General features: G+C 44.6%; 1 protein-coding gene and 1 long non-coding RNA gene across 51 annotated transcripts in view; one reads left to right on the forward strand and one right to left on the reverse strand.

The window, feature by feature from the left end:
• Positions 1-21,043, forward strand: part of MAGI1 (membrane associated guanylate kinase, WW and PDZ domain containing 1) — a 480,329-nt gene that overhangs the window by 406,399 nt on the left and 52,887 nt on the right. For all 50 annotated transcript variants that reach the window (XM_083491069.1, XM_083491085.1, XM_083491061.1 and 47 more), the window contains one exon: positions 17,289-17,320. In XM_083491069.1, coding sequence (XP_083347195.1) covers positions 17,289-17,320 — 32 coding nt within the window. The remainder of the gene's footprint in view (positions 1-17,288; positions 17,321-21,043) is intronic.
• LOC310702182 lies at positions 12,167-18,457 on the reverse strand. Its single transcript, XR_014523331.1, has 3 exons — positions 17,348-18,457; positions 16,124-16,210; positions 12,167-13,327 (listed from the first exon to the last, which is right to left on the reverse strand). It is a non-coding gene; the product is annotated as an uncharacterized lncRNA (long non-coding RNA).

A 21,043-nucleotide genomic window follows, 5' to 3' on the forward strand; every position in this document is an offset into this window, starting at 1 on the left:
AGAAGCTGTGGTTAACTGCAGCTTCTTGGTTTATCTCCCCACTTCCCCGAAGGGAAGAGCGAAGAGGGAGAAAAGGACTACGTTGTGAGTGGATGAAGCTCATCCTTACTTGTTGAGCTAGAATTTGGATGCACGAAGCTTTGCTCAGCCTCGGAATCACCCGGCAAGTTGCCACATGGACTGTGCTCCTACAGACTTGCTGCACCCATGGGTCTGCAACCTTTGGGGGCTTGTTCCATCCCTATTTAGGAAATCTCTGCCAACCGTTTCACTTTCTCCCAGCAACAGGGCAGGAAACATGCTGCCATGTTTACAGGGGCTTTTTCAACTCCAGGGCTTTCTTAACTCAGGTGTATACCAGGTGGGCTGTTCCTGCCTGCCTGTGCTCTATCATAGGCAATCGCACGCCCTCTTTACGCAATGCATACCTTCTGAGTAGCTCAGAGATTTTAGAAATCATCGGCACAATAAATGCATCTGTTCTCGACATCAGGACAATTCACCCCCCCCCCCCAAAGCAGCAGTAATGGCTTGACCCATCTCAGTTTTCTAGTGTTTTTGATGATTTGGTAACTTCTATGTATACTATATAGGGGACACGGGTGGCGCTGTGGGTTAAACCACACAGAGCCTAGGACTTGCCGATCAGAAGGTCAGCAGTTCGAATTCTCGTGACGGGGTGAGCTCTCCCGTTGCTCGGTCCCAGCTCCTGCCAACCTAGCAGTTCGAAAGCACGTCAAAGTGCAAGTAGATAAATAGATACTGCTCCGGCAGGAAGGTAAACGGCATTTCTGTGCAGTGCTCTGGTTCACCAGAAGCGGCTTAGTCATGCTGGCCACATGACCCGGAAACTATATGCCGGCTCCCTCGGCCAATAAAGCGAGATGAGCACCGCAACCCCAGAGTCAGCCACGACTGGACCTAATGGTCAGGGGTCCCTTTACCTTTACCTATGTATACTGTATGGAGCACTTTCACAAGGTTGGAGAATAGACAATATGGGCTGGAAGTCACCTTGCGATGACTCCATTCCAAAATGGGGAGAGGATATTATGACAGATTTTATGAGCTGCTAATGGTGTCTGCCTCGTTTTTTGCGTGCATTACTGCCTTTGCATGAAGGCAGGGAAAAGGGCAGGCTGGAGAGTTGGCACCTGGAATATAATTTGGCATAGTACTGTCATGCACACTAAGCCTAAGCTAACTAGAAGAATAGGCAATTGCATATACAATTTGTATTGTAAAAATATATATATACACACACAGAGCAAGCCCAAAGTTTTGAAATGATTTTTGTGGTTTCTAGACTTCCTTTATTACTTGTGCTTCTGGCGATCAAAGCAAAGAGTAGCAAAGAGAAACGAGTCTTTTAGTAGTTGTATAGGCAAGGAAGCATTAACTGATGCGGCTCATTCCTGTGGGGATAAGAAATATTTCACCTTCTGAAGCACCCAGTTCCCCAAAACTATTTTAGGTTACAGAGTCCACTTCTTTTCTTTTTACAACCACCGACTGTTGCCTGTTCCTTTTCTAGAGCCATAGGTCCCTGATATGGGTATCAGTATTCATAATTTTCCTACGCTTCTGAGAAGTGTGTGTGTGGCTCCACCTTTATGACTGAACTCTTTCCCCATCTCTCTTGAAGGAGATGATTCTGTGGGTTGCATTTCCCTCCTTCTCCCTCTGCTGTCCACTGAAGAGAGTGCCGGGGAGACGCCTTGATGTCAGGCGTTTATTTTATTAACACGCTGCTTGTGTTCATGCCGGCTTCGGCAGGCGTCCTCTGCTGCGTGGCACAAAAGGCTGGTGTTCAGAGTTGTCGAAAGACTTTGTCAGCGGTGGTTACTAAGGCAGAAAAATATCAGAAATGGATGAGTAATAGATTTGAAAAGCTCAGCCAGCTCCGAGCCGCTCGTCTGCTCTTGACAATTATGCCTGATTGTTGAAATGCAAGGCGCATAGCCAGGGAAAGAGCAGCCCGTAAAATATTTACTACAATGCATCTTCATCTGGAGCTGTGACTTGCGATATTAGACTTGCTTGTGCCCACAGACCCTGTCAGGTTAAAGGGCAGGAAGAGGGAGGTAAATGAAGGAGATGCGGAGGAAAAATAAAGCACCGTGTGAAAATAGAACCCTATAACCCACAATATTGTTGCGTATGCTGTCTCAAAGTTACTCATCAAATAAAGCGAGGTTTGATTCATAGGTTACAGTAAGTGCCTGAAAACAGAACTATGTGGGTGCTGTTTTGGATAAAGCAATTCTCTTGTCTTGTTTGTTTGGTTTCAGCTATGCTGTCATATTTCCACAAAAACGAGGAGTCGAAATGTATGACTGAACTTTTATTGAACCATAGAGCTAGCTGCTTTTGTACCATCAGCAGCCATGTGTTCTGAAGTATCCGATGCATCAAGATTATAATGTATGAATCAGGCAATTGGGAGAAGAGTTTGCTGCCACACTTTTAATGCACTGTGGTGCTTCTTTATAAACAGCCATGGCTTCCCCCAAGGAATTTTGAGAGCTTTGGGTTAGACTAGATGACCCACAGGGTCCCTTACAACTCTATGATTCTATTATTTAAATTGCAGATACAGTATCTCATACCATTTCCTAAGCTTGCACAATTGGCACGAAGTTTGGAAAGCTGGGAAGACTGTTGTAGAAAATTAAGCAAACAGGCAATTAGTATAATTGAGATGGAAAAATAATTTTAGCCCGCAGGGAATATGGTGGAAATAAATTCTCTTCCATTTGCATAACACTGTTGTTGTGCAACATGTGCAAAATTTGGGTATGCAGCTGTCGGCTGGTTATGTTGGCGGTTTGTTGGTTAAAAGTACCAGGAAGTGGGAGAGGATTTTCTTTTGAGTAATCGATCAGATGTTTTAAATAGACCCTTGAAATGAGGGTAAGGAAGAGGTGGCCAAAGCCAGTCCTGTTTCTGTTGGGTTATACAACAGCAGCAACAAAAAACCAAGTTCTTTGAACAGACCTCAAGTATTTGGTGCCAATTCCATAGGGCTAGTTGTGTTAAGTCATTGGAACTCCCCCCACAGGGGAAAAAAATACCCAGAATTTCGTAGCACCTTAAAGATCATCTGATTTATTGTGACATAATCTTTCATGGGCTAAAGCTCACTTTATCAAATACATCTGATAAAGTGGGCTCTGGTCCATGAAGGCTTATGCTACAATAAATCTGATAGCCTTTAAGCTGCTACAAGACCCTGTTCCTGTTCTTGGTGCTTAGTGGACAATACCATCTAGTTTAAACAAAGTCCTTGCTAACACTGTTAAATTTCGGTAACGGGCCCTTCTGCAAAATAATAATAATTCAGTTATTATCTGTGTTTTATTGCTAGGCATTCCCTAGCCTTGTGCTGGTGTTTTATATCAGATGTGATTTGATATAACACAAGGTGGCACAGCAGAACCTTATATTGTGCATTAAACAAGGCAGATTTAACTAGAGATGATATTCTCCATTCTCCCAGCTATTCCTTACATGCCGGTAACTCGAGCAGACGTTAAATTGTCTCAGCTAAGAGGACAACCATATTTTATCCTGGCTTGCTGAGAGCAGATTGCCATGCTATACTCAGCACAAGGGGCTTCTGTGCATAATTTGGGAAGCATGAAATACTGAGGCCGCAGCTGAGTTTGGTTGGAAAGCTTGCAGCTGAGTGATTGATTAAGCATCCCCGTAAACGCACGACGCCAGTAGGCTCAGGGAGGTGCCTAGGCATAGCTGTCAACGTTTCCCTTTTTTAAGGGAAATTCCCTTATTCCGAATAGGATTCCTCGCAAGAAAAGGGAAAAGTTGACAGCTATGTGCCTAGGATTCAAGGAAATGGCTGTAGTAGTTGCTCAGAGTGAGTCACGGGACCCCTAGTGCACATCCGTTGTCCGGGGAAGGCATAAATGGCTTGCAGGTGCATTCTGCTTCTTGAGAATGGCTCTGCAGCGTCTTGGGATTTGGCTATTACCGGATATTTGAATTTAGCTAGTCACATTTCTGAAACGCCTTGGTTTAATTCTTCTTCCCTGCCTCATCTACAGGACGGTCCTTTCCCTTTCAGCAGAGGGCTAGGAAAATGCAAATACGAGGAGGCTCGCTTTTGTTTGCGGTTGCTGTTTGTGTCGCTTACATTAATATAGGCTAACCATTGGGCCCTCCATATAGGATCATAGGATTTTAGGGTCAGAAGGGACCATCAGGATCATCTAGCCCCTGAAATGCAAGAATCTTTTGTCCATGATCCTGAGATTAAAAGTTTCATGCTCTACTGTCATCCTAACCTTTGGCTGCGCTGGTTGGGGCTGATTGGAGTTGGTGTCCCACAGCACCTGAGGAGCCACAGGTTGCCCATCTTTGTGCCCGAGCTTTAAGCTGATATTGTGGCTTTGTGAAAAGTGGGAGAAATTTCTCTCCCTCCCTCCCTCCCTCTTGGGGATTACCTGTTGAACAGACCGGCCACAGATGGAGTTCAGGCAAGACGATCCCACTTAATACAACACATAATGTATTATTGTGTTCAGCATCGTAAGATGTAGTTAGCTTCGATGCCTTTTTAAGGAAGAGCCCCCCCCCCCCAATTAATCAAGTTAATGAAGCATGGATACCTATTAGCAATTAGTCATAATAGGTGGATTGCAACTCCATGTTCTGAGGCATTCTCCTCAGTCTGGTCCCCTGCAGATGTTGTTGGACTTCAGCTCCCATCATTCTCAGCCAAAACAAGCAATGGCCAGGGATGATGGGAGTTATATGTCCAAAACACCTGAAGAGCACCAGCTTAGGGAAGGTTTTTCGTAAGCAAGAAATAAGTAGATTCCATAGGTAGAGGGAGGCAAACAACCAAGAAGGGCCTTGTGTGCTGTCTGAAGCCTGGCCACTGTTGAAAACAAAGTTTTATCTCATACAGTTTAATTGGTAAACTGCTGTCGCTATTTTGCCCTTCTCATTTTTTCCCTTTTGGAGTTGTCTCGTGATAATAACATGAATGAGAACTCCAGGAAACAACACTTATCAGAGCTTGGCCTCTGTTTTATTTATGGTATATCAGTAAAAGTTATAAAGTGGGTATTGTGAGAATTTTTTGAAAGCCCCTTTGAGAACTTATTGGGGATATAAAATGGGATATACAATATTTTCCCATGTATAAGACTAGGTTCACCCCCCCCCCCAAAAAAATAAAGTACAAAATTTGGGGGTGTCTTATACACGGCTAGATCTCCCCCCATTTTCTTAAATCAGAGTTGTCTTATACATGGGGGCGTCTTATAGATGGAAAAATACGGTAATTAGGTATTCTAAATTAAATAAATAACTAAAAAGACAGCATGTGCATTAACACAAAGATGCTGTGCAGCCTGTGATTTCACACACTGCAGCTGCTGAGGTGTATTTTGAATGCTGATAATATATTCTGGGGTTATTTTGTTTTTCTGGTGTCTCTTTAATTGAGGGGAAAGAGGCCACAGCATAGTGGTAGAACAAGTCCTTTGCATGTAGAAGACACCAAGTTCCTGGTGTCCTGATTCCTGCATAAAACCAACATCATGTGCCCTTGCTTACAGGTAAAGAAGTTGATTTTTATTATAGCAGCCTTACTAGTGCAAACTCCATGACTAGGAAGGAGCAAAATCTAGTCTAGATGGTCTTACAAGGCAAAGGAGTAATATCTACACATCCAGTCTAGGAGCAAGGACCAAGATTCAGGAGTTCACAATTAGCAACTGCACAGGAGCTGTGAGGTTGTTCCAACAAGTTTCCCTGCCCTACCCACCAAGCTTGTAAGCAGAGGTGGCAAATGGCCAAGCTACGCATGAAAATCCGTGTCCCTGTGGGAATTCTTGGCCTGTAGGTGCAGAGTCCCTGAGAGACAGCACGTCCCTTTCTGAATCCTCCCCCCCCCCACTCTGTCAGAGCAGGTCATGCCCCTGAGCAGTCCTCATCCTTCACATTTAGGGAAGAAGGCAGGGAGTCTCCTGCCTTGTCAGTAGATCTGAGAACATCCAAGGGGACAGGGTGGAGGGCATCATCACAAAGCCTGTGCTGTGTAGACTCCTTCCAAGTTCTCCTCCTCAAATGCCTCCCACTCCTGGTCTGAATCAGAGTGCTCCATGGGAACCGTGACCCCCTGCATCAGGAGAAAGATCTCTGCATGAGAAAGTAGAGTCACCACCAGCCAGAAGAGACAGCCCTGGAGTAGATGGAACAGTGGTCTATCTCAGAATATGACAGCTTCATAACAAGCATCCTCTGGGATTTTTAAGCCGTTTTGGACAGTCTGTTGCATAGTGTACAGCAAGTGGCATACTCACCTGTTGCTGGGTGAGGCCTTGAGGCAGCTAGCCTGTGTGTCCCATAGCAAGTGTGCAAGCAACTGTGTCCCTCCTCCACCGTGAAATATTAAAGAGTATGCTTCCATCCATGAATTAGTGAAGCACCAGGTTCAAGACAGAGGGCTGACACCTGCATCCAGGTACAAGCATGAGTGGCTTCTCTGTTTCTGCCCATTCCTGCCTGGTCTAACTGTTTGCAACTGGTGCAAGAAGAGAATGATTCCAAGCACACAGAGAAGGAGACAGCTGAAGTCAGTAGATGGTAATTCACAACTCGTATGTTGATAACCTTGGTCTTTTCCTGTTGAATATGAGCGGCATGGTGGAAAGATAGCCATTTCCCTGTTCCATGTGATCACTAGCCCTTCAGTGAAGAATTCTTTGCAAAAAAATGTTCTTTCAGCTCAGTTCCACTGATTCTACACCTTGAAGATGCAAAAAATAAAATAAAAATCAAACTTCGAGGAGTTCTGAGCTCTGGCTTGGGATAAGTGAATGTAGAATTAGAACCAGAAATGAGTTGCATTCATGTTTGTTTTGGGCAATCTTCTGGGCCTGCATTCTCTTGACAAAGCTAACACTGTGCTTCATAAGTTATGATGTATACATTTTTTTATTTAAAAAACACACTTCTAAAGGACTTACTTGTGCAAGCAGTCAACCCCCCCCCCCAAAAAAACCCCCAATCCATCCAGACTTTCTGTCTTCTTTCCCCCTCTTTTTATTTTGTACCAAGCCTGGAGTCGTTTTGACTTTCACAAAGTCCTTGAAATGGGGCTTTATTCATCTAATCTTTTATTAAAATTCTGCTGGCAACGTTTTATGCAGAGTTAGTTTAGTATCCTCCTGCCTTCTCCACCAAAGAGCATTATTGACCATTAGTGTTAATAATTAAGAGCTCCTTGTTTTGCACTTGGAAGTCAAACATATTGATGTGCATTTCCTGAGTCACAGGGAGCTTACATTGGCCACGTGGTGAGAGATTTGTTTTACACTTTTATTGTCTGTCTAGAGTAAGATGGATGCCACTGTTTTAAAAACACATAGAAATGTCTCCCTTTTTCAGGTACCCAGGGAAGCTGAGAAGCATCCCTTATCTCAGAATGTACCCAGTGTTCTAACTTTCTGTAGAACCGCCAACCCAGCTCTGTTTGCCTTTCATGTTGAAGTCTTGATCTGCCAATACAGAGGTCCATGAGCTCTCAGGGTTGATTAGTTTTGCATTAATATCAGGAAAAGGGGGCATTCAAGAAGGTCTTAAGTTCCATTGGTTAATGAGCTTGATTATTAATTACTTTAGGTTATTATATTGGTAGCTGCCAGCATGATTCATGGAACTCCAGACTGACCACCTATTTTAGAAAGCAATAAAAATTCCCCGTTCAGAGAGCAGCACAAATGTTGTGCAAAGGGAATTTATTAATATAGCAAGAAACTCGGTAGCTGATAGTTTTTCCCCGTAATATAGTAAAACATCAAAGTCATTATGAAACAGTAAAAGTATTACATACGAAATGCTTAATAGCGCGTGATTATCCTTTTTCCCAAAGTGTCATTTGCTAAGTAGAAGAAGCTGCTCCCAAACACGGCTTTAAGAGCACTGAACAATGAGAGAAATGTTTTGGTTCAGATGTTTATGATAATCTCAGTGATAATTAGTTTCATTTAAATGCTCTATTCCCTTCTTTTGGGAGGAACCCTGTGCATACACATGATTCCTTTAACTGATAGGAATATGAAATTAGTCTTGGGCATGAATTCCCTTTTGCAAAGAAAGTAAGTTTTAACGTATTACAATGATAGCTGAAATGAATATAGCCTCTATTTTATTTTTTTATTTCTGTGAGGAGCTGGATCTGTTTGTAATTATTTGCTGTGAGACTTCCCGTCCAGTAGAGGGCACTATTTCGATTCACTCATGTCTCCATTTCTTCGTGCTCCAACCACCTCTATCTACTCCTAATGCTTCTCTCCTACTACAAAAGGACCATTGCTCAGTGATAGAGCTCATGCTTTGTATAGTAAAGGTAAAGGGACCATTAGGTCCAGTCGTGACCGACTCTGGGGTTGCGACGCTCATCTCACTTTATTGGCCGAGGGAGCCGGCATACAGTCATGTGGCCAGCATGACTAAGCCGTTTCTGGTGAACCAGAGCAGCGCATGGAAACACCATTTACCTTCCCGCCAGAGCAGTACCTATTTATCTACTTGCACTTTGACGTGCTTTCGAACTGCTAGGTTGGCAGGAGCAGGGACCAAGCAACAGGAGCTCATCCCGTCACGGGGTTTCGAACCGCCGACCTTCTGATTGGCAAGTCCTAGGCTCTGTGGTTTAACCCACAGTGCCACCCACGTCCCCATGCTTTGTATACACAAGCCCTAGTTCAATCCCTAGCATCTCCAGGTAGGGATAGGAAAGACTCCTTCCTACAGTGTTGGAGGCCCACTGTCAATCAATGTTGACAATCCTGAGCCAGATGGACGCAATGGGCTGAGTTGGTAGCTAGTAGCCATGGCTAGTCTTATCCACCATGAAATGGTCTTGTTATGTACTGAAGTTCTCACCCAAGGCCAGCAGAGGGATACTGTAGATAGTTTTCACTCAGGTCCGCATATGCAAATAAGAGATGGAAAGTGACGTTCAGTGATTGGATAGTTACAGAAAGTGGTTACTGTTGCTTTCTAGTGGAGCTCTATATAAGCAGGCTGGCTGAACCCTTCAGTTCAGTTCTGTCCTGTCCTGTGAATAAACAAGAGCTGTTTGAAGAATTGCTGTGTCGTCACTGCCAACTTTGGGAGTGAACACCATACTTTTTATTTATGCGCTGTGTGAAGAAATCTTTATTTTCTCCACCCTGCATCTTCCAGCATTCAGCTTCATCGAATGTCCGCAAATTCTAGTGTTGTGAGAGAGGGCGAAAAAGGTTTCCCTGTTCAGTTTCGCCATGCCATGCTACACTTTTCTGGAGTGTAATGATCCTGCTGCACTTTCATTTTCTACAGCATGCCCCTTCGGGTCATGTTGCAGGCTAGCCTTGATGAGAGATGAATGCAACTTTGCAACAAGCGATAGCTTAGCACACTATGCATGCAATCATTATCAAGCTGGACATTTATAACATCCTCCAGGGTGAACATTTTGCCATGCATCAGAGAATGGGGAGGAACACCAGAATCTCCAAACTTAGTGATGATGATCAACTTACTATATAAATGCTAAAGTAGGTTTTCTTGGGTAGGTGGCTATATTCCCCCAAGACAATGACTGATGGCAAGGGGAAAGCTAAGTCTCATCTTTCACTGCATGACATTTACAGCAAGTTACCTTCTTGCTGCTTGCTAATGAAATCTTCTCGGGGAGTTTCTGTTTGTTACCCTAGCAGGGACAGTTCTAATCTGTGGCATTCATTAGCTTAAAAATACTTGTTTGTGAAACCTATCCCCCTTTCAGTCTTGGTGGCGTATCCAGTGCTAATTCTACTCAGAACAGACCCCCCCCCCCCGAAGTTAATGGATGTGGGTTAAACTACAGAGCCTAGGACTTGTTGATCAGAAGGTTGGCGGTTCTAATCCCCGCGACAGGGTGAGCTCCTGTTGCTCGGTCCCTGCTCCTGCCAACCTAGCAGTTCAAAAGCACGTCAAAGTGCAAGTAGATAAATAGGTACCACTCCGGCGGGAAGGTAAACGGCGTTTCCGTGCGCTGCTCTGGTTCACCAGAAGCGGCTTAGTCATGCTGGCCACATGACCCGGAAGCTGTATGCCGGCTCCCTCAGCCAATAAAGCAAGATGAGCACTGCAACCCCAGAGTCATCCACGACTGGACCTAATGGTCAGGGGTCCCTTTACCTTTTTACTTTGAGTAGATCTTGATTAGATACAACCTTTTGCATATTTATTTCTGCATGTTTGATTAAGGGATGTGCTCAAGCAGAGTACACAAAGGAGGAGGCGCAAGTGCGATGCCTTCCTAATGTCATTGGATGACAGCTTCCATCATTTGTGATCGTTGCCCCTCCTTGCTGGGATTGATGGAAGTTGTAGCACAGCATTTTCAGAAGGGCATCACGTTGCTACCCTAATAAAGGACAGCAGTGTCTGTGGAAGTCAGCTAAAGAAAGGCAGTGCTAATACTGCCAATCTCCAAATGCACAGGGAAATCCTCAGCTGTGGTTTCTTGTTGGCCGGTAGTGCTGCCCCTTGTCCTTCAGTTGAGAATACACAATGCAGATTGCGGCACATTTATTTCCTGGCTCGGTCCTTGGCAGCTAGAATTACACTTGTAAATATGCCCTGATTTTAAATTAGAAAGCACCATTCTATAGGCAAGTATTAACAAGAAAGTCTTCTCCAGGCTGTTCCTTGTGATGGTACGTTTGTCTGGATGCAAACCGCCTGTGTTGTATATGTGTGTTTTTTCATACAAATCGTGTGTGTTAGCTTGTTTTTGGTAAGAAGTCAATTACTGCTTGTTCTGCAACAAACTCTGCCAAAGAGCAAAACCCTTTCAAGATTCATGGGCCCTTGAAATGCCAAGCAGTAGCTTGTGTATATTTCCCACCATTTTTCCCCAGCTATTTTCATTGGGGGGGGGGGGCAGCTGGAATTAATGGCAAACACTGAGAGGGAAGGTTTTTTCAGTCATTCATGTTTATTACATTTTAACATTTAATAACTCTGGTGCCATAAGCAAATCCCTTGTTTATTTTAAAAATGCAAAAGTTTTTCTTTGCTGCCATATTATTATTATTAATTAGGGAATATCTCATTGCTGAGATTACTCTGTCCAAATGAGTGACCAAATGTATGTGTGTGTGTGTGAGAGAGAGAGAGAGAGAGAGAACACAATTCTATAAAAAGTGAATCCATACATGTTTATAGAATATTAGGAGTCTATTGATACCCCGGTTTGGTGCTTGGGCAAACAGTTTCAGAGCAAGACATGTCATAGTCTGCCCAATTTCTCCTTCATTTTCTCCCTCCATTCATGATTGAGATATCAAAAATGGCTCTCACTCCCCCTCCTGCTTTTGACAGAAGTGTGTGAAATAATACAGGCATACTAAATGTCTCTAAACTAAATAAAGCATTCAGAATTACTGAAAAAAGGGGGATTTTGTGCTGGGCATCTTTAAAGTTTAACTTGCTTTTTGGGGGGCGGGAGATAGAAGGGAAAACTTCCATAATGTGTTTATTTGGGGGATGAAATTTACAGGCAAGGTTACCTCTTCAGAGTGCATGAATTCTGCCAGGTTTCAGAAGGATAGCTGCAGTGGTTTTCCTGCAGTGGCAACCATTTCAGTTTTAGGGTGTGCGTGTATGCGTGTGCGCGCGTGTGTACACACACACATACACACACAATCTCCCTGCTTTGTAGGTAATTGTTCTTAAATTTTCAGAGATGTCCCTGCGTAAGAATCCTGAAAATTGTGAGACATATAGGTACATGACCTTTTGTGCTAGGTAAAGGTAAAGGGACCCCTGATCATTAGGTCCAGTCGTGGCCGACTCTGGGGTTGCCAGCGCTCATCTTGCTTTATTGGCTGAGGGAGCCAGCATACAGCTTCCGGGTCATGTGGCCAGCATGACTAAGCCACTTCTGGCGAGCCAGAGCAGCGCACAGAAATGCCATTTACCTTCCCGCTGGAGCGGTACGTATATATCTACTTGTACTGCGTGCTTTAGAACTGCTAGGTCGGCAGGAGCAGGGACTGAGCAACGAGAGCTCACCCCGTTGCAGGGATTCGAACCGCCAACCTTCTGATTGGCAAGTCCTAGGCTCTGTGGTTTAACCCACAGCGCCACCCGTGGCCTTTTGTGCTAGATACTTTTAAATATTTTTTGTGGGGAAGAGCTAAAAATGTTTAGCTTTCTGGGTACAATCATCCCCTCTGATTACAAGCTTGACTTATGAGTCACAACCATTCCTGCCACTTTGCCCTCTGTCCATAATGGTGGTGGCTTCCTCTCCCCATCATCTCACTCAGATGCTATCATTCGTCAAGAGGCATTCCTTCGAGAGCCAGTGTGGTGTAGTGGTTAAGAGCAGTAGACTCGTAATCTGGGGAACCTGGTTCGCTTCCCTGCTCCTCCACATGCAGCTGCTGGGTGATCTTGGGCCAGTCACATTTCTCTGAAGTCTCTCAGCCTCACTCACCTCACAGAGTGTTTGTTGTTGGGGAGGAAGGGAAAGGAGAATGTTAGCCGCTTTGAGACTCCTTCGGGTAGTGATAAAGCAGGATATCAAATCCAAACTCTTCTGCTTTCAGCAGATTCCAGCCTGAAATTTCCCCGCATCCCCCTGTCTGGATTGCCAGTTTACCTCGAAGTGCTTGCAGTGCTCCCCATTTTGACTTGCACTGCCTCATAGAGAGCCCACTTTTTCTTGAGCAAGCCACCCATCTCTCTTGAGGCACCCTGCTTGCTTCTGGGATTTATCCAATGCATGAAAACGTTCTGAGAACGTTACTATTTATGATATGTAGAAAGCATTTATAATTTACACGACACCTCACAGTTTTAATCAGATTCACTGATAATCTAATTCTATACATATGGGAAACTGCAACTGGGAGGAACTTATAGAGGTGGAACTTGCACTGAATTTTGCTGCAACCTGGTCCAGCTCTTTAGATAGTGAGTGGCTTATGCTGGCTTTCCTAGAATTCCTTGTGATAGTGTGGTGGACATATGGTTTCATTTCAGAGGGCAGCAGACCTTAGTGCCAACCATGCTGGCAAAGGCTGGCTTAGATAAAGGCAGCTCAGGTGCCGATGTTCTGTTCTGTTCTGCTTCCTGGTACGTCAGCTGTTAAAGTTGAACAGACTCTTGGAGACAAGGATTGTTCCCCCATTGTAGAGCTGCAAGCTTTCTCACAAGCAAGCAGCAGGTCAATGAGTCAGTTCACACACTTTTTCATTAGAAGTTGCATTAGGTGTCACACTGCCCCATAGGTTCAGAGCAGGTTGAGATGACCCTGGAAACAGAAAGGTAAACTTTGAAAAGGAAATACAGCCAAAGACAGCCTTCTGTAATCTTGTGCCTTCCTGATATTGTTGAACTACAACTCCCATCATTCCTGGCCATTGGCTATTTTGACTAGAGCTGGCGGAGTAGTAGTCCAAAAATTTCGGAGGGTGCCTAGTTGGGAAAGCTTCTTCAAGGCTTAGATTTGTCCCAACCATCGAATCTTTGACCCAGAATGTCTATGCGAGAATCTAGCTAGCTAGCTAAATCAAGCAAGCAACCTGAGAAATGGCTTTTCAAGCATTTCTCCTTAATTTCAAATTTCCCTTTTGGGGGCCTCCCCTCCCCATCCCTTTTTGCCCACCGCACCATACCTTTATTTTTCCTTTTTTGCTGTTTTAGATTTTCTAAAAAATAATAATAATCAAATTGTCAGGAGTATTGCCTTTCCTTTTTGGTGAAAATCAACTGTGTGTTCATAAAAGTGATTTTTTTTTATTTCTCATTTAAACAGATAATTTCAGTAAAGGCAAGTGAGTGTCATATGAGGAGCGTGTTACCAAAATAAAGATGGCTGACTCCTGACTGAGGAGGCTTGTGGTCCAGTAGATGAGGGTACATGGGGAAAGTGGGGGTGGCAAAGTGTGTGTGTGTGTGTGTGTGTGTGTGAGAGAGAGAGAGAGAGAGAGAGAGAGCGAGAGAGAGAGAGAGATGTGTTCCTCAGTTTGTATCCATTTTTGAAGTGTGCCAGAAGTATCTTCACATGTGTTTTGTGTGGAGAGGTTGTGAAATTTTCTGTGTGAAGGGTTTGTAGGTTTGCAGGTGATGGAGGTGTGTTATGAAGGGACCTGCCCGAGCAGGGGCCTTAGTTCATTGGAGTTTATCCCCCCGGCTTGCCACCTAAGTAAGGAGTTGAATCTTTGAAACTTTACATACACCAGTTGAGGGAAACTTGTTATGTAGGAAACGACCTGTTTGTTGCCATGATTAAGATCTACAAATGTGCTCAGTACTGTTTTGTGGTATGCTTCTTTTTTTAAAAAAAATGTTCACTTGTATCTTTTGTAACATAAGATAAATTTGGAGGTGCTTTTTTTGTCTAAAGCAAGTCAAGAAAGAGGCCTTCCTAGCTAAAACAATATACGATGCCCAAATCCATACTCCTTCCAGCTCATTTTTAGACTTATTATTATAACAGATCCATGAAATTAAATGTTCTGCCCTCCTCCTCAACAGGGCTCGTGTGTAATTAAATTTCATTTAAAAAACAAAAAACCTTGACTCTTTTTCTCAAACCAAAGGTTTTTTCGATCCTAGAATTTCGCTCTGAAAGCGGACTTGAAAATTTTGTGGGGACTGAGAATACCCTTGACTAGGAAATATTAATGAGGGAGGCTCCCCATCAGTCCCTGGCTGGGATTGTGAGGTCTAAGGTGAAGTGAAGATTATTATTTGTTTGTGTGTGTGTGTGTGTGTGTGTGTGTGTGTGTGTTGCAGGGTGTGTGTATTCTGTGCACCTGTTGGAGTAGAGTGGCTAAGAGTATGACACAGGACCTCTATGTATTTGGTTCAGATTTTACCTCCAGCTTCAAACTTTCCCAGGTGGACTTGGGCAACCCATTCTGTATGAGCCTCAGTCATTTCATCTGCAGTATGGGTAACAGCCCATTTTAAGGATGTCATTAAGAGACATTGAATGTGAGCTGCTTTGCATAATTTATATGCAAATGCTCACTATTATTAGCAGTGTCATCTGCAGCTTTCATCAGCTGAAGCTGTTGTGTGTAGGCTGTCCATCACTAGTAACTTGTCAGAAGAATTGAACCTCTGAGTGTGTATATTTAAACCAAACCCTTTGCTTTCTTTTTTGGATGGTGCTTTTGCTTTGCTCCTTTTTGTGGGCCACCACCTTTGCTTTCCTTCTAGCGGCCTACTTCGTAGAAAGGACCCTTGACAGGTTTCCTAAGTAAAACGTGGCTCCAGCAAACAGATTCATCTGTTGCATGTGCACTCCAGTAAAAATAAAATAAAATAAATGAACATATGAGCTGGAGGAGGGTGGGGCAAAAGGAAGCCCTTATTGGGTGATGTTTAGACAGTGTTAAGCTTGAAGGTGCACCATGTCAACAAGAAATTTTGTCAGGGGCCCACTTGTATTTAAGGAAGATCATTTATAGACAAGTATCTCAATTACTGGCTAATACCAGACATAGAACATTTGCAGTATAATACAATGCTTTTAGTACAACTGCATCAGCGTATAAAGGGCCATTCTAGTTCAGCATTTCTCATGTTTGGCTCCTATATAGTAAATATTTGATATCATGGGCCAGCCTTGTGCTCCTGTATATCAGTGATTTCTAAGGTTTTAGAAATCACTGGTATACAGGAGCACAAGCTGACTACTCCATATTGATCCTAAAGATCTATTATATGTCAATAAGTCAATACGAATTTATTGTGGACATCTGACATCATGTTGCACATCACCAGAAGCCATTCTTCACACACATTATTATTATTATTATTATTATTATTATTATTATTATTATTATTATTAATTTATTTTTCATTCACACAACATGCTTCATTCTCTGCGTAGCATTGGATCGTGAAGCATTAAAGGAGCAATAGAAAGAAAAGAGAGCATAATGTTATGTGTGTTGTTGTTTTTTAAAAAATGGGAGCAGATTTCACACTGTTGAGTTGCTTTGCAGTTTTTAACACATAGTTGAAACAGCACTTCTAGCTATTTGCTCCACCACAGTTCCTGTTTCTCTGATTTCTAAAGTAATTTGTTTCTTACCTTCTCACATCTGCTTAGGGACATTGTCTTCCTTTATTAAGACTCATTTCCCTTAAGCATGAACTCCATTTCCAATGGGACATTGTGCTACCAAAAAAGAAAAGAAAATGCCAATGGCAGGGACTGGGAGACTCCTTTTATCCAGTTTCCCCACTGTCAGAGAAACAATGATATGCTGCAGTGTTCCGGGTCTGTCTCCAAAATGTAAAATCTCTAGGCTTTCCCTCTCAGCGTTAAATGCTTTCTCATTTGCATTTTCATCACCATTAATGCCCAGGAGAGTGAAAGAAAGAAAAAAATCTCTCCCTGCCTCTGCTCCCTGGCCATCCATTCACCTCTCCCTATCCAAAAATAACATTGCATTCATTGTGAATCTGCTGCACTCTTAACTAGTTGATGGTGATCGCTGCCTATAATCATGCAGACTGGACTTGGAAGCAAACTTAAAGGGTTTGCCAGGAGCATCTGTATTTATAACTGACCCTTCTTAGAGATAAACCTTACCCTTCTTTGTTCTCTTGCTTCAGCTTTTGCTTTCCTAAGCTTGTGGTGGGGAAAACATACATACACCCCCACCCCCAAAAAAGGCTCGCGTTATTTTATTTTTTTTAAGTATGTAGAAGCAGATCATCTCTCTTATCTGCCTGTCTTATCTTGTGTTTCTGCACTACCGTTCCAATTGGTCTGATAAATTTGACACGCCGGCCGTGTCAAAAGGTAATATCCTTGGCTTAATTGTGAGCTAAGTCCCTCTTAATCCAGGGGAGCGTTTGAGATTCTGTCCAAGTGTTCAATTTCCCATGCCGCTGAGGTCTGTGAATTTCTTTCTCCAGCCTCCAGGCTGCTGCAGCACAAGTCAGCATAGCTAATGCAGATAGATCTCCTCCCTTCTCCAAGCGCTCTCTCTCTCTCTCTTTCCCCTCCCCACTCCGACTCTCCCCCCCCCCCCCACAAACCTCCAACGCTGTGCTTTGATTCGATATGAACAGACTGGCAACTCTGATGCTAGAGCAAAATCTGACATAACTCTGCAGATGGCTACGTTCGGATGATACACCTAGGGATTTCTCCCCCCCACCCCCCTTAAGGAAGGTAAAGATTTATATGCTGCTAATGGTTTGTTGTTTTTTTTCTTCCCCCCCTCCTTGTTGCCATTTTTCCCCAGGACTGCCAGCCCCTAAGAAGAGCCCAAAGTCGGTAAGCACTTTTACAGAGCTACTATACCTGTTTGATTATTTTCTTGTCGGAGGCATGGGTGGGCGTTTCTGGAAATGCGAAATAAAAAAATATATACTGTGTGGGTCCGTGGGGCTCCCCTTCTTTTCCGTCCTTCCCCTCCAACCCCACCCCGGTGGTTGTCATTCCGTTTGAAAGTTGCGGTTCTGTCGCTGCACTTGATCGCTTTTGCATGGCTTGTGCTGAGCAGGGGTTAGCCGGGGAAGAATGCGGCGCAGGAGAGGATTTGTCCAGCGAGCTGGAGGGGATGGGCAGACGGAGGGGTGTGTGGGCTTGGACGGAATTCAGCCTTACTTCTGGTGGACTGCTCTTCGCAGGCATTTCACTTGCCCGTGAAAATGCCATTGTTTCCTTCTTGGCACAATTGCGTGTGGAGACTCCACCTCCCTTTCAGATGGCATCCGCTAGCAGCGGGCTGCACTCGTTTTGAGCCTTATCATGCACTATATGGTGGATAATTGGGGGAGAGGGAATTCCTGAAGCTTGTTTCCTAACAGCAGCAACAGAGGCGGGAGGCGGGGAAGAGAACCCTTTTTGTAACGCTACGAGTATCTTCCTAGTTCCCTGCCTGAGCCTTTCGCATGTCCGACGGTCTCTTCTGCTCTCTGTAGGGCATCCTTTGTTGTTTGTTGGATTTGCCTGGGTTTAGCAGCGTTATGCTGCAGGTGTAGGTTCCCCCCCCTCAAACCGCCCCCCCCAGCCCATTGCCTTTTTAGAGGAAAGATGGAGGGCTGCGGGAGTGGGGGGGGGGAAGGGGAGAGAATCAATATTCCCCTGTCCGTCCTGATCTTGTTTCTCTGTGGAACGGTTACCTGGTTGACACGCCGGCTAATAGCTTGTAGGCTGTTGTCCGAAAAGTACAATTAAAAACAGAGGACTCTGCCACTCCAGGGAGTGACACAGATCAAGAAGCATTATAGGGAGTTAACTGGCTGCAGAGTGAAAGTTTCTCCATTTGTTTGAAGAGTGTGCAGTGGTGGGGGAGAAGCAGAAAAAGCAAGGGGGGCGGGGAGCTGTAACCAACCAGTTTTCCGAAGATGGAGAGATTGTTGCGGTAATGCAAGATGCTGTAAAACTTCCCTGGCGGTCGGCTCTGGGGCTCTTCCTGCACCTTTTACGATGCCCCACCTTTTTCTGAGAAGCAACCCAAAGAGGAAGGCTGAGCAGAAGCCTCCTCCTCCTCTTGATATACAAGTTTTCCCCACCCCCACCCCACCCCCTCTGCCCATGGAAAAGAAAGCCCCGAAATAATTAATGTGGTTCTGCTGGCTTAGGGCCGCGCTGATTAAAGTCACATGACCCCGGGCCTCTACTATTGTCAGTTTGCATTAACGTTGGCAAGGGAGGAGAGCGCCGTTCGCGCTCAGCCTCAAATCCCACAAATGTCAAACCGTATGGGGTTTACTTCTGTGTCACAGTCAGGGAGGAATTTAGCCTTTGGTTAAAATAGAAGCCAGTGTGTAAAACATGTAGAAAGCGTATTTGGGAAGAGGAGAGATAGCTGTTAGCTTTCAAGCAAAACAAACAAAAAACCCCAACCAACATTGGGGGAAGGGTATCGGTTCCCCATCTTCTTCCCGTCGTCCTTGTCTCACTGCCCCTGTTAATTAAGCCGCATCTAATGAATGGATTAACAAGGTTGATTTGGAAAAAGAAAAGCGGGAGAGGAAAAAAAAGCAGTCAACTGCAATCAACTTATAGGAAATCTCCTCCAGTCATTTGGAGTTGCCGTGAACCGGCCTCTCCAGTGAATGGTGATAACATTAGGAGCTTTGAAATCCTGTGTGTGGATCCTAAATCCGTTTAGAGATAATCCTCCCCTAGTGAACAAAGAGACTGTTTACAAACAGGTGTCGTTCTGTAGCCCTTTCTCTTCCCATTCCTCCAACACTCTTCTCTCTCTCTCTCTCTCTCTCTCTCTCTCTCTCTCTCATGCACACCCTCAAACAGAATTCAGATTACCTCAGGAGATTGTATGGGATTTTTGTTTTAATATTATTATTTTTTGGTCAGTAAAGGAAAATGGAATCCTTGGATGACACATTGCTTCCCTCTTCCTCTTCTTCATTTCCTTCACAATATTTTGAAACCCCAGTCAGAGCCCATCCTCTTCTAGGAGGAACATCCCCCCCCCCAACATAGTTTTTCCTTGTTTAAAAAGAGATTTCTAAAGGGGCTGTTGTTCAGCTAATGTTATAATGCTATTGTGTTGAGGGTGTTGCTGCTTTCTTTCCTAAATAATACAGTGCTTAGAGACAGTGGTATCCTGCTGTAGAAAAATGAGCAGGTCCGCACCAATCCAGGGCACTTATATCTTACTGAGATGAAATCACACACAGTATTATATTCAGCAATCCATTGTTTGTTTTTAAGGGAGAGGTAGAAAAATAATAATGAAGCTTCGGCGTTGCTGAACGCTGTGAGCAGCAAATTGGTTCAAGTTTTCTGTGGACATGTTACGCCCAGTGCCAATCCATGTGGGAGTTCCCTGAATCCAATTCTTGAAAATGCCATGAAATATTTCCACTGGCTGTTGCTATTCAGAGAAGCCTGCATGTTGACAGCTTAGTGTGATGACGCAGACCACGCAAATGCCAAGCGTCAGCCCTCGGAAGTCCCCTGAGGCTTCTTACGTGGTCTTGTGGTCGTGCTCCTTTTTGCCTTACACCTTTCCGGTTTTTCTCCAGGAGTCCCTTAAAACACTAATTATTTCTTGATCAATAATAGATTAGCTCCTTTGCTATGAGCAATGTGTAGACGCCCTTTGCGGCATTAAAAGGGGTGGGGGATCTTCCTCTTCTCTCCCCACACCTCCGTCCTCCTCCTCTGAATTAAATTCAAATAAAGTTCAGCTTGACCCTTCCTTTGCTGCCCCTGCCACTGAGTGATCTGCCGTAGGCCTGGTTCACACAACATCCTAAGACAAATCGTGACCTAGTGAGACTGCATGGACTTGCAGCCTCCCAGAGAAGCTTCCGCTGCCACTTTGCCCTGGTTCTTGTGACTGCTGTGCTAAGCCAAGGTTTGATTTCGTGTGTTGTCCATGCGAGGACTTGCGATGAAGAACCCCCTGGTTAACCAAGAGTCCTAAGTTGGAAGATGCACCAAGCCAAGCCTTGATTTAGCTCACCACAGTGTGGCAGCAAAATGGATTAGCAAAGGCGGCTGCAAAGCCCTCTCCAGGAGCCTGCATGTTTGTGTGGCCTCACTACATCTGGGGTAAAGGTAAAGGTAAAGGTACCCCTGCCCATACGGGCCAGTCGTGTCCGACTCTGGGGTTGCGTGCTCATCTCGCTCTAGAGGCCGTGAGCCGGCGCCGTCCGAAGACACTTCCGGCTCACGTGGCCAGCGTGACAAAGCTGCAGCTGGCGAGCCAGCACCAACGCAGCACACTGAAACGCCGTTTACCTTCCCGCTTAAAGTGGTCCCTATTTATCTACTTGCACTTAAGAGTGCTTTTGAACTGCCAGGTGGGCAGGAGCTGGGACCGAACGACCGGAGCTCACCCCGCCGCGGGGATTCGAACCACCGACCATGCGATCGTCAAGTCCTAGGCACTGAGGTTTTACCCACAGCGCCACCCGGGGTAGAAAACCATTTTTCAGCCATTACCTTCTGGGAGCTGCATACTAGTGGTGGGCGGGGCCAGAGGCAAAAGTGGGCAGAGCAATGAATGCAGATTTT

Source organism: Podarcis liolepis, assembly GCF_965112155.1.
Source record: "Podarcis liolepis genome assembly, chromosome: 2".
Lineage (NCBI taxonomy): Eukaryota > Metazoa > Chordata > Lepidosauria > Squamata > Lacertidae > Podarcis > Podarcis liolepis.